Genomic DNA, 14,098 nt, shown 5'->3' with positions numbered 1-14,098 from the left:
AAGTGGTTAAAATGGTGAAAGAACTAAGCCAGTGATAGCAATGCTCAAATTATTGCCAAAGGTTACCATAAACCACACTTCCTTAAAGCAATCACAGTACAAAAACTACATTATAATGCTCATCAACATGCATCACTCATTGAAACATGAACAGAGGGGATTATGTTCTGGTGTCCAATAGTCTAAACATGAACTAAAATTGTGTTAGCACTGACATAAGTTACCTAGCAGAAAGATATATTTCACCTTTTCCCCATGAACTGCAAAGATGAAAAAATCAAGGGTTATCCTTATTCTTCTAAATGTTTCCACTCAGAATGCAATCATATAAAGTTTCATAAAATGCTGATGTAGAAAAAAGCATGAAAAGCAGCATAAGTACTATAAATCAAGTCAATAAAGATTATTTTTTAAAGTTCATGTCATATATACGACAGCTAATGAACAGAAGAGGAAACATCCCTTGTAGATCTCTTCGGCTGTACTGTATACATACTTCTACATCTCTGCTGCAAAGGATTTACCACAACCACATGTTTGCGAAGCATTTGGGTTCTTGAAAGAGAAGCCTCCACCAATGAGGGCGTCGCTGTAATCCAATTGCATTCCATATATGAAAAGGAGGCTTTTTGGATCACAAACTGCAAACAATATCAAGGAAAGTCTGTCAGGCACATGCAATTGACTAATGAAAATCAAATGTAAGACCGAGTTTTACACCAAATCAAATCCAATATAGGTGAACTGTACACATGGTTTTACATCTCTAGAGTGAATGAAAATTTCAGTAAACAAAGTAAAAAAGCTGATGTCTGCCGTTAACACAATAATAGGTGCCCAACTACTCTTGCTACTATTGAGACCGAACATCTAACAGATCCTGAATTCAAAAGGCATGTCACCCTGATAATTGACTAAAAGCTGTTGACAATTCCCTATTCATAATGCCACTTCCATTACAATCAAATGGGCACTTTAACGTCAGTATCTCACATAGATTATGGTCATTTCAACTCTGGCTTAAATGTCATTGTAGACATCAGCAATCAAGACATGCTAGAAAAGTTACAATTCCTTGAGAAGGTTAGTAGTTGAAAGTGTTCAAAAATAGAGGAACTAAAAGGAAATTTATATGAACAATTCAAGTGCTACAGAAGTTTAATCATAGGAGATTGGTCTATAATAGAATTCATAAACTAAACCATCCGTCAAACAACCTAATGAACTTTCACCATTCAGTGATTTACCAATGGATTCATTTGCTAGGATAACATTCAATGTCATGACATGGCTAATGATGCCAGTTGCAAATTGTATGATCAATTAGATTTTAGTTGGAGCATGTAAGTCCAAATCATATGATCTCTTTTACTGCAGTTTATGTGAACCGCACCGGGTATTAACCAATTAAGTCTATAGAAGGCTATGATGAATATCATTTTTCTATAAAAAAAACTTTATTATACCCCTTTTCTATATCTGTTCAAATTTCAATGCGGTTACACATGCCTGAATTGCATGCTTCACCATAATAACATCGAGTAAAAGGAAAAAATCAAACTCCAATATTCATAGCATAACACTTCACGAGGATGCAAACAAAAGAATCTTCACGTATGACTAAACAACCAGCAACAAAGAATTGATCAACCAAATCGATAACAACAGAGAATATGGTATGGACTAAGAGTAATTAAAATTTAACTAATAAATTAACAAAAGAAAGAGAAAGAAATATGAATGCCTACCAATAACAAAACCATTATATTCAATGAAGGAGTCATCAGGTCTCGCATTTGCCGTATTCTCAAAGTCCATTGTGTACGACATACCGGAACATCCACCTTGTTTCACACCAATTCGTAGGCATAAATCCTCATTACGCTCAGACCTCATCTTATTCAGGTGCTTCAGGGCATTATCGGTCAGGGAAATTGCAGGTTTAAGTCCTTCAGATGTAGGACCAGCTGAAACATACAAGAAACTTACATAAATTACTTAATCAAAATCCCATATGCATCACAATGGCACAAGTTTGTATTTCAGATTACAAATCACATATTCACCCTAACAGTGATACTGGAGTTAAATTTGATTTGCCAAAGCAGGAATTCAGATAAAACTACACACTAGTAGTCCCTGATACTGCTTGAGCCAATTAACACCAGCAAGAGTAATTAATTAACCGCGAGAACCGAATCAGAAACAACTCAAGCTACGAACACAAATCATAAACTTAAAAAGAAATTAAACAAAAAAAAACAGAGCAACGAAGAATCATTAGAAAAGAAAAAAACGAAGAGGCATAGATGTAATCAATCCGAACACAAGAAAGCGTACCTGGAGCTGAAGTTGATCGGATAGAGATAGGTTTTCTACGGCAGAGATTTGATTTCGAGGATCGAAACGAAACCGAATTTTGAGGTGAAAGAACCGATTTTGAGCTACTCGGTATGCGAAGGAGAGACTGAGGGAGCCAATTCGTTGCTGCTGCAGAGAACGCCATTGCAAAGGAACTCTGAAGGGAAAATAAAATCAATGTCGCATTCTTTGCGAAGGTCGAACAGCGCCTTGTCTTGTTCCGAGCGACGACGAATATTGTTTTGGTGTGATTGAATTTAGAAGATCTTGGCCGTTAAAATTCAAGAGAGTTTATTTAAGACAGACTGCTGCGATTTAACAACAAATGATCCTACGGTCCAGATGTAATATGAGTAATTTTATCAATTTTTTGAGGACCACTTTTTCCCTCTGCTCGTAAATTTAGGAATGAAACCTGGCCGGGCTGAGCCCAGTTAGATAGAAACTAGGGTTCGGCCCGTTGCTTTTGTAGTAGGCTCAAATTTGATGGGTCTAAAAAATCTGAGCTCGGGCTCGACTAGTAAAACGGAACCAAAACTTGAGCCCGAGCCCATTGAGCCGGTTCATGTCCTTTTATGAGCCATATGAATTTTGTTAGAGAATCAAAAAATGATTTTACCCCAATAATACCCTTGCTCCTTTAATAGGCTGTCCAACCACTTGCAATTTTTTTTTTATTTGGAGTAAATTCTATTTTAATCAATTCATATATTGTGACCAGAGAGAAAAAAAGAATAAATATAGAGAAATTTTATTTACACCACAATATATACGGGTCACAATTCATAAGTGGAGGGTAGTTAAGGTTATGCATTAAATTTTCTCATAAATATATTTTAACAATAAGATTTGAAAATATAAAACAAGAGCGGACTTCAACTTATAATGGGCCCATGTACTAGGCCCAACACCAGTCTATGAAAGAAGGAAAACTTTAGTCACACCCCACCTTTTACTAAAGACACCCCAATTTGAGTTGACCATCCCTTGTAAAACTGAGTTGACGGGGTGTCTTTAGTAAAAGGTGGGGTGTGACTAAAGTTTTCCATGAAAGAAACTTCTATTGGGCCTGAAAAGGTATAATCAACCAGAAGTCAATTAAGAACAGAAACCCTTTTTCCTTGTCAATTCAAGGTAATTCACCATCAGTACTCGTTCATGAACCAAAGATTGGCACATTTCTCAATTTCTCAATAATTCAGTACTTGTTCATCATGAACCAAATTATACATTGTTTTCTACTAGAGTCAAGCAAGTTGGACTTCAACTTAAATGGGCCCACGTGCGAGGCCCAACACCAGGCTAATGATTTTTTCAAAATGATAGAAACAATGCTAAAAAATCAAAATGTTGTAGCAAGAAGTAATAATAAAAAATTAATTTACAAATTAATGTCTTCGATGATTTTTCACCTTTTTAAAATCATTTCATGACAACCTCATTTGCAATAGTATCAAAATGATTGAGAGCTCAAGGGAAGCCAAAAATACTCTTTTTTTTTATAAAAAGAAAGAATAATTGTGTTATTTAGGATATGATAGGAAACTTGATGAGACGGAGCAATAGTAGAATTGGTTATATGAAAATAACATATAACCATACAACATTCTTACGAATCGTAATATTTTTTTTATCTCAGTCATCTCAATATATGGTATAATTGGGACAAAAAATATTTGGATCCATATCATCTTCGATGACCATAAGGAGTCTCAATGTGGGCCCGAAATTTCCCCTGGAAGCACATTAAAATGATGCAATTTGGCACCATAGAGTGACACGTCGCACTCACAATGGGACCTTCCTTTCATAGCTAGCTCCAGGGAAAGTGTGCACGGAGGAATTAACAAATTTAAAAGAAAAGGTTGAACAACATACAAAAAAAAAAACAAAAAAGAAAAATAAGTAAAGAGCCTCATTCGCATTATAAAGGAGCATGCCTTGACATTTATTCCCCCTTTAGACTTCCACCAGCTGGTTTCAATCAATGGAACCTCCTCATCAAAACCCTAACCCTAAGTTCACTCACCGCAGCAGTCAATTCGTCGATCCATTATCGTCATCGGACTTCGAGTTCTCAGAATATATCGACCATGTATTCGAGGATGATCATTCTTCGCTGCTGAGTATCGTGTCATCGGCGCACATCGGGGGAAGCTCAACGGGGCATAGACTTGCAACATCAAGAGATACAACCATGCAAGTGACTCACTATATATCTATATCTATATCTATATATATACATATACATATATTGGTATTTACTATTGATCGATGGATGATCGGCTTTTGTTTGTTTGTTTGATTCGCATGTAAGAATTGAGATGTAGATTGTATTTTTATTTGTTTTTGAAATTGCAGAAACAAGAACAAGAGGGAAGTGAGACAGAGGATTGCATTTAGGACTAAATCGCAGCTGGAAGTGATGGATGATGGGTATAAATGGAGAAAGTATGGAAAGAAGTCTGTCAAGAACAATCCCAACCCAAGGTAATCAAGGATATATAAGCCTTTTGATTTCTATCATCTTTTTTATGCATATATTATAGTGAATGCTTAAGCTACTAATTTTGGGAAACATATATATTGCTTAATTATTTTAAATTTATTGAAAATATTTATTTTTTTATTTCTTCCAGTGGTTTATAAATAAAGTTCAACTACTCTCACATTGAAGACGCGTTTTCATGAGCCTGAGAACCAATGATGATGACTCATTAAGAACAAATCTATGTGGACCCCTGATCAGAATGGATAATATTTTTAATGTGTTTGGGGTGTAAATTTCAACAAATACGTACTATATTATAATTTTTTTTAAAAAACCGTAACTAACAAAGTTGTTTTTCCTTGCACGTGAACTAGTAAAATATTCGTCAATGATGAAGTACCTCCTTGTGAATCGCGATGAAGCTAATGCTGATATATATATATATATATATATATATATATATATATATATATATATATATATATATATATATGTATGTATATATGTATGCTGTCTGGTGTTAGAAATCTGGATCTTATATATATTCTTATGAACAAGTATACAAAGAATATGTTTACTTGTTCATCATGGATATATCATGCATGGATCATATTTCTCTCTCGGAGACCATATACTTACGCACTCACGCACAGAAACACACAAACATAACATATATATATATATATATACGGATCACTTTTACGGACGCAAAATTCAACGACAAATATAGCATGTAATTCTTCATATATGTGACCCCCATTTTTGTTGTATTTTATTACGATCATTGGATTTCGAATCTGTAAACTACTAAGTCCCTAAAAATGATCCGCATGTGAGAAAGCTTCATATCTATATGTGTGTTTGCAAACCCCACATCACACTCAAATACTAAATGTTAATTAGGATAATCTTGCTCTTATTTTTCTCAACCATGTCATATATGTGCATTAAATCCGCAATTGATTTCCAACTCTCGATAGTAGTGCCCACTGATTTGTGTTTCAAGTTTCAACGGTCTTACGGATCTCAGTATTTTTTGTCCCAACTATACCAAATACTAAGATGGACACACACAAATCATGTGAGATCCACGATTTTGTATGAATCATGTATGTTCATCTCAATATTTAGAATAATTTGTCATTTTCGTTTGGGTTTTGATTGGGCTTTCAAAGTGGAATTTATAGTGTATACTGTATAAATTCATTTTCCTTCTCTTGCAAGGCTGCTTCAAAGTCTTTAATATGCATGTACTTAAATAGTATTTACAACCTTGGCAGGAATTATTATAAATGTGTAGTTGGGGGATGCCATGTGAAGAAGAGGGTGGAGAGGGACGGAAAAGACTCAAGTTATGTGATAACCACATATGAGGGAGTGCACAACCATTGAAGCCCTGGTGTGGTCTATGACAACCAGATGTCCCCTAATGCTTGGAATTCTCCAGCATCTCTTCAGTTTCCCTCTTATTCTTGAATTTATTGGCTTCCACATATATTATATACCCTTAACATATGTATATAAATTCTCTCATGCGAACTTAAAATAAAGACTTAAAATATGTGCATGTATATATATGAATCCTGGAATTTTTTGGGTTGTCCACATAGGCTTCTTGAACATTTGGACTTGACCCATTATATTTGTATGGTTTTTTTTGAGTTTAACATTATATATATATATAGAGAGAGAGAGAGAGAGAGTTTTGAAACACCATGCGAGTGAATTCAAAAAAAGTTTAAGAAAGCTAGGTCTTGGACAGGAAAAGAAACTGAAGAGAGCTTGGGAGCTTGATCAAAGAATTGTTGCTGAATACATATCAACAAAAAGAGGAGCTTGATCAAAGACTTGTAGTATTCAGGGTTATGAACAATTCAGATTGGTCCTCATGGTAGGAGATACCTACAAGAGGCGTTGAGGGAAATACCTAAACCCTTGGTCTTCCTTATCACTAAAGCCTTGCCCTCACAATGGATTAATGTACCAGTACTTGAAAGGATTCAGTGTTGTCAGATGATTTTCTTAGGTCTCTCCCTCAAGGCCTCTTGTAGCTGTTGGATGGGAATCAATGTTTCAGTTGGTGTTCTTTAATCTCTCCTCTTTATGGGGCTTCTTTTATTCTGCTTTCCTCAAATGGCATGACTTCAATTCATAATTACAAGAAATCAAAGAGCATCGAAATTCTGTGATAATTATGGCTTTGATATTGAAGTTTCTATCCTTCTGCAAGACTAACGAATATTGGATTATCCATTTGGATCAAAATGGTCAACCTCTGAAGATAGGAAAGTTAATATTGATACAAAAAGATTATCCTCTCATGAAAAAATTCCTCTCTTATTTTAGCCTCATTTTCTCGTGGAGCGAGTCAAAAGGGGCTGTCGATTTGCTGTCATAACAATATGATGCTTCCATGGCTATTCCATATTTTTCTAGTTCTGCTCAGTACGGATTGGGTTTGCGTCTTGTTGATTGGAGTTTCTTTTTCCTAGAACTTTCTCGTAGAAACTTCAAGAGAAATTTCTATCGATTTGATTTGATGACCTTCTTATCCGTAGAAGTAGGCAAGATTGGCTGAATAACGTAAAATCCAATACCTGGTCAATTCAATATAATCCAGTTCCTGGTCATGAACCAAAGATTGGTACATTTCTCAATCTCTCATGAAAAGTATACGTTATTTTCCACTAGAGTCAAGCAAGTCAACCTTCCAGTGATTCTATGTGTATAATCTCAATATCGAGGTTTTTTTTTCCTAGAACTTTCTCACATCACCTTCAACACCTACACAAATTATATGTTTTTACTTTCAAGGGGATTTCCTAGTTATTTCTTGGACACCACTCATCTTACCCACATATTTTAAAGCATATCATGAAAGGGAGGGGCTGCAATTCTAATTGGATGGAATCAGAGGGAGGGCAAAACCATGTGGTCCAAAGGCAACATCTCAAAAAAAATTTTGAGTTATTTATTAATGATGTTTTCAGAATGATAGAAACAATACTAAAAACAAATGAAAAAAACATTCGAATCCTTATCATTTTCGATGACCATAAGGAGTCTCGATGTGGGCCCGAATTGTATCCTGGAGGCTGGGAGCACATTAAATGAAGCAATTTGGCACATTAAAGGGACCTTCGTTTTATAGCTTCAGGAAAGTGTGTACGAAGGAACAAGTTTAAAAGAAAGTTAAACACACACAAGACAAAAGAAAATAAGAAAGAAAAATAAATAAATAAATAAAAAGGAGCCTCATTCGCATTATAAAGGTAGCACATGTCTTGACATTTATTCCCCGGCCCCTTACATTTCCAGCTGGTTTCAGTCAATGGAACCTCCTCATCAAAACCCTAACCCTAGTTTCACTCATTTCAGCAGTCCATTCGTCGATCCATCATCGTCATCGGACTTCGAGTTCTCAGAATATATCGACCATGTATTCAAGGATGATCATTCTTCGCTGCCGAGTATGGAGTCATCCGAGCACGTCGGGGCCAGCTCAACTACGAGGCATAGTGTTGCAACATCAAGAGATACAGCCATGCAAGTGATTCGCTATATATCTATATCTATATTTATATGTGTATATATATATATATATTTAGTACTATTGATCGATGAATCGGCTTTCGTTTGTTTGATTCGCATGTAAGAATTGAGATGTAGATCGTATTCTTTTTTTTGAAATCGCAGGAACAAGAACAAGACGGAAGAGACACAGAGGATTGCATTTAGGACTAAATCGCAGCTGGAAGTGATGGATGATGGGTATAAATGGAGAAAGTATGGAAAGAAGTCTATCAAGAACAATCCCAACCCAAGGTAATTAAGGATATATAAGCCTTTGATTTCTATCATCTTTTTTATGCATATATTATAGTGAATGCTTAAGATACTAATTTTGGGAAACATATATATTGCTTAATTATTTCAAATTTCTTGAAAATATTTATTTATTGTGTGTTTGTTTTTTTTTAAAAAAATAATAACAATGCTTGTATCTATACTATTCATACTACCAAGAATAAAATTCCACATTGGTCTGGCATAACCCAACCAAATAGTTTATAAGTAAAGTTTAGCTACTCTCACATTGAAGACGCATTTCATAGGGTAGAGAACCAGTGACAACAACTCATGAAGAACAAATCTGTTTGGGTCCCTAGATAGAATGGATAATATTTTTAATGTGTTTAGACTATGAATTTCAACAACTACGTGCTATACTATAGATTTAATTGGTGAAGAATTATAAAAAAAAAACTTATTGGTACATACATAAATATATATATATATATATATATATATATATATATAATAATGGGGTTTGATTGAAACGACAAATTAGACGTACTGCTTTGGATTCATGTTCCAAATTAATGGTAAAAATATTGGTGTACATTTTAAGTGCACATAAGAGAACAAGTGAGACCACAATTGGTCTCTTAGGGGTTGTTACTCTCCCATTAGGGAGTTACAACCCTTGGGTTCAAAATACCAATTGTCCATGGTAATTGAGAATCCCTCCATGGAGTGGTTTGACCTATCTTGGGTACCCACTCCAAGTGCACCATGGCTAGCCAATGCTAGCCATGCCAACAATATATATATATATATATATATGAGAAATTCTCATATAAGGGTCTAATGTAAGAATTCATCTTTCTATATATATACTTAGAATAATTGGGACAAAAAATAGTGAGATCCTTAACATTTTCGTTTGTGTTTTGATTGGACTTTCAAATTGGAATTTATAGTGTATACTGTATAAATTCATTTTCCTTCTTTTGCAAGGCTGCTTTACAGACTTTAATATGCATGATGACATGAATTTGAGATTATACTTAAATTGCGCAGGAATTACTATAAATGTATAGTTGGAGGATGCCATGTGAAGAAGAGGGTGGAGAGGGACAGAGAAGACTCAAGTTATGTGATAACAACATATGAGGGAAAGCACAACCATGAAAGCCCTGGTGTGGCCTATGACAACCAGATGTCCCCTAATGCTTGGAATTCTCTAGTATCTCTTCAGTCATCCACTTATTCTTGAATTTATTGGCTTCCACATATATTATATCCTTCATATATATATATGAACTCTCTCATGCAGACTAAAAATAAAGACTTTAAATGCGTGTATATATATATGAATCCTGGAATTTTTTGGGTTGTCCATAGGCTTTTTGGACATTTGGACTTGACCCATTATATTTAAAGCACATTCTGAAAGGGAAGGGTTGCAATTCTAATTGGCTGGAATTAAGGTTTATCTCAAGGAGGACAAAGCCATGGGTTCGAGGGCGACATTCTGATTTTTTTTAAGTTATTTATTAATAATGTTTTCAAAATGATAGAAAATAATACTATAAATCAAAAGGTTGTAGCAATAAATAATAATTGAAAATTAATTTACAAATATCCTCGATGAATTTTTCACATTTTGAAATCGTTTCATGACAACCTCATTTGAAATAGTATCAAGAATATATTTCTCAATGTAGACAATTAAACTATCATTTAACTATTGATTGTTCATTTGATTCTGAATCCAATTCTTGACGATCTTCATGACAGAAAATGATATCTCTATTGTAACAGTTGCGACTAGTAGAACCAATGTCAAACTCAAAAGTATATAAATCAGTGTGTATTTTTATTTTTTTTTTAAAAAGGGCTTAGTCCGGAATTTTATTAATCAAGGAAGAGAAAAAGCCTCTCTTCGATGGCTTACAAGAAACGAGGGGGGCATGAACCTGACCTCGGCAACAAGAAGAAAAAACACAACAATTACATAACCAACCAAACAACACCAAGCAGAAAAACCACTGGAAACCTATTTTCTAATACGAAAAGCTGGGATCCCCAACCTATCCATTTGGAGCAAACCTTTAACAGTAGGAGGGAGATTACAGAACCTGTCATAGGCTACAGAAACTTTAGTGTGTATACGCTATGTCTTGTAGTATCAATCATTTCTTAAGAAAGATTACAAACTAGAGAATCTCATAACAAGATAAAAGTTTAACCAAGAGATGACTTAGAGTGCAAAGACAAATATGCAGTGCAGGCTGCAATTGCGGATGCCGATTGATGATCTAGGGTTTGAGACTAAGAGGTTGAGAGACTAAAGTAGAGTCTCACTGACTAAGGGAAAGAAATGAAGGGAAGCGTGAGATTACTTAAAAAGATATCAAAGATCACTCAACAATTTAAAATATTACAAGACTACTATTGATATAATTTTCTTTTCAAAAAGTCTTGCCCATCCTCTCCCTCATGTGCGTCAGCTCCTGGCTAGAATTGACTGCAATTCCTCCTTAAGAAGTTTGATTTCCATTGATATGGTTGTAGACATAAAAAATTTGCAGCCCAATTAAATAAAATAGTGGGCCCTAAATTAAAATAATTTATGAAGCCCAAAATATTGTTAAATGGATAAAATCTAAGATAAATACAAATCAAATCAAATTCAAATAAAAAATAAAATTAAATTAAAGAGATAATCATTGATTAAGTGATTTCTCTACAATACCCTTAATGTCAAGGGTTAAGGCCAAGGGTACATAAGTAAATTCCACTTCTCCCTTTGCCTATAAATACCAAGCTCACTTGGAAAAAAAAAAAGAAAAAGAAGAAGAGGAGTAGAGAGAAACTATCTAAAGACTCTCTCAAATTTCTTCTCTAAATCCGGAATTCTTAGAATTCCTTCAAGTCTCAAATCCAAGTCAAGTCTCGGAAGTGAAAAGTCCAAGTTCTTTAAATCCGGAATTCTTAGAATTCCTTCAAGTCTCAAGTCTAAGTCAAGTCTCGGAAGTGAAATTCAAGTTCTCTAAATCCAGAATTCTTAGAATTCCATCAAGTCTCAAGTCCGACAATCAAATCCTAAATTCAAGTCCAACACTCAAATCCAACTGGATTTTATTACAAATTCGTAGAATTTGTTTGAAGCACTCAACTAAAATCAGAGGATTCCGTATTCGTGTGGAATACGTCAAAAGAAGAGATCAAATCCACTTTGATTTAAATATTTGTAATTTGTATCAAATTCTAAGTGTATTTAATTTATACTGAGGAATTTGGTGCGTACAAATTTCTGGCACGCTCGGTGGGACACTCTTCTCCTCTCATCTTTTAGTTGAATTTATTAAATTCAGTCTAAGTCAAAACTATGGAATCCACGATTCCTTCAAAGGAGATTGATGTCACTGATGACGTCTCTCACGCAACTCGTACGCGAGTTAAAGCCGGAGAATCACAATTGTTTTCTCCTCTTAAGAAATTCTCAAAAAAGGGTCAAAAGAAGTCTCATGTGAGTAAATCTAGATCCAAATCCCTTCAAATCAAAGATGAAACAAAAGAGGCGGAATATGTATATTCTAGCTCCTCGAGTGATGAATCCGAGTCCAAACCTCATTCCGTGAAGTTGGCATCACGGAAGTGGGCTGATTACACCTCGTCTTCGGAGTCTGAATCCGAATCCAAATCTCTCAAGTCAAAAGGAATGGAATATGTATATTCCAACCCTTCATATGAGGAATCCACATCACGGAAGTGGGATAATTACATCCCAACGTCGGAATCAGATATTCCTGTGCCGGTTATGATGACCGAGGCAACAAGTTCCGAAGATCAGGTGAAACAAATGAATGTCACCATTGATCAATTGACAAAGTCCTTAGAAGAGAAGGACAAACAAATTGCTGCACTCATAAACCGATTGGATTCCTTAGGACCAATCACGGAACCGAGCCGTGAAACCTTTGTTTCACGAGAAGGTAAAGCTCCAGAAAGTTCAAATTCTCTTAAAGCTCAACAAAAGCAAGAAAAGCAAGATCGCTTGACAGCACAAAATGCTCTCCGCGATTCGACCAACTTATCTGTTGCTTCACTCTCTGTGAATCAACTCCAAAACATGATCGTAGACACCATCCGAGCTCAGTATGGTGGAGCCCCACAATCATCTCTAGTGTATGCAAAGCCATATAGTCGCCGGATTGATGAAATCCGCATGCCATGGGGTTATCAACCCCCTAAGTTCCAACAATTTGATGGGAAGGGCAACCCAAAGCAACATGTTGCTCATTTCATCGAAACTTGCAATAATGCGGGTACATTTGGTGATTCCATGGTGAAACAATTCGTGCGTTCCCTAAAAGGAGCTGCATTTGAATGGTATACTGACCTTCCAGCTGGTTTTATTGAAGGTTGGGATCAACTTGAGCGCGAGTTTCTAACTCGCTTTTATAGCACCCGACGGACAGTTAGCCTCCCGGAACTCGCAAGAATGAGGCAGAATAAAGAAGAAGCTGTGGTCGAGTATATTGAACGTTGGAGGAACCTTGTCCTAAATTGCAAGGAACGTATAAGCGAAAGTTCCTCCATCGATATGTGTGTTCAAGGAATGCATTGGGGGTTACTTTACAATCTTCAAGCTAATATGCCACATTCCTTCGAGGAACTTGCAACCCGAGCTCATGACTTGGAAATCCAAATAGCAAGGCATGGAAGCCATTTGCCAAGTGACCCTCGAGAATTAAAGAAAGAAGTGAAAAAGGATTCAAAGCCTTCACGGACTAAAGAATCCATGGCTGTTACTACTGACCCAGTTAAGATTTCTACACAGAAATCTAAATCTAAATTCGAGTCCAAGACTCGTAAAGATCAAACTCAAGTCAAGGAGCGACCAACCTTGAAACAAATGCAAGAGAAGGAATACCCATTTGCGGATTCCGAAGTGTCTGGGATTCTAGACCAATTACTTGAACAGAAGCTCATAGAGCTTCCTACTTCAAAGCGGCCGGAAGAAATTGGCCAAACTGATAATCCTAAGTACTGCAAGTATCATCGGATCATTGGTCATCCGATTGAGAAATGTTTTGTCTTCAAAGACATAATCATGCGGTTGAATAGGGAAAACAAAATCGATCTCGATCTTACTGACAATGTTGAGGTCAATTGCGGAATGGTGGCTTTTGGGTCATTTGACCCCATTCCAATATCAATGGAAGCTCAAACGATGCCCTCGTCCATAACTAACGAGGAATCATCAAATATAGAACTGACTGCTGAGCTTCCTGAAGGAGCTGTAAGAGTCCAGTTCATTGTAGATGGAGAAGCCACCACTGTCTATGCATATCCCGGAATGCCGAGGCCACAAGCTCCAAATAGGCCAACGTTATATGAAATCATGACGGATGATCTGGATGTGTGGGATTCATCACCAGAAATGTATGATTC

The 14,098-nt window shown here is 35.8% G+C and overlaps 3 protein-coding genes across 3 annotated transcripts; 2 read left to right on the top strand and 1 right to left on the bottom strand.

The window, feature by feature from the left end:
• Nucleotides 1–351: 351 nt before the first annotated feature.
• LOC119990854 (iron-sulfur assembly protein IscA, chloroplastic-like) lies at nt 352–2,607 on the bottom strand. Its single transcript, XM_038836981.1, has 3 exons — nt 2,341–2,607; nt 1,749–1,967; nt 352–641 (listed from the first exon to the last, which is right to left on the bottom strand). Exons 1-3 carry the CDS (start codon nt 2,504–2,506, stop codon nt 499–501), a joined length of 528 nt encoding a protein of 175 aa, XP_038692909.1. The 5' UTR covers nt 2,507–2,607; the 3' UTR covers nt 352–498.
• A 1,685-nt stretch (nt 2,608–4,292) lies between these two features.
• Nucleotides 4,293–6,492, top strand: LOC119992282 (probable WRKY transcription factor 51). Its single transcript, XM_038838984.1, has 3 exons — nt 4,293–4,560; nt 4,723–4,851; nt 6,133–6,492. Exons 1-3 carry the CDS (start codon nt 4,349–4,351, stop codon nt 6,242–6,244), a joined length of 453 nt encoding a protein of 150 aa, XP_038694912.1. The 5' UTR covers nt 4,293–4,348; the 3' UTR covers nt 6,245–6,492.
• A 554-nt stretch (nt 6,493–7,046) lies between these two features.
• On the top strand, nt 7,047–9,911 carry LOC119991562 (probable WRKY transcription factor 51). Its single transcript, XM_038837906.1, has 7 exons — nt 7,047–7,141; nt 7,289–7,412; nt 7,544–7,596; nt 7,843–7,935; nt 8,171–8,401; nt 8,540–8,677; nt 9,716–9,911. The coding sequence occupies exons 1-7, from the start codon at nt 7,047–7,049 to the stop codon at nt 9,909–9,911; spliced, it is 930 nt and encodes a 309-aa protein (XP_038693834.1).
• Nucleotides 9,912–14,098: the final 4,187 nt, after the last annotated feature.

The sequence above is a fragment of the Tripterygium wilfordii genome, chromosome 22 (genome assembly GCF_013401445.1).
Source record: "Tripterygium wilfordii isolate XIE 37 chromosome 22, ASM1340144v1, whole genome shotgun sequence".
Taxonomy (NCBI): Eukaryota; Viridiplantae; Streptophyta; class Magnoliopsida; order Celastrales; family Celastraceae; genus Tripterygium; species Tripterygium wilfordii.
Note: the sequence above shows the minus strand (reverse complement) of the source record. Positions and strands in the feature narration are given on the sequence as shown.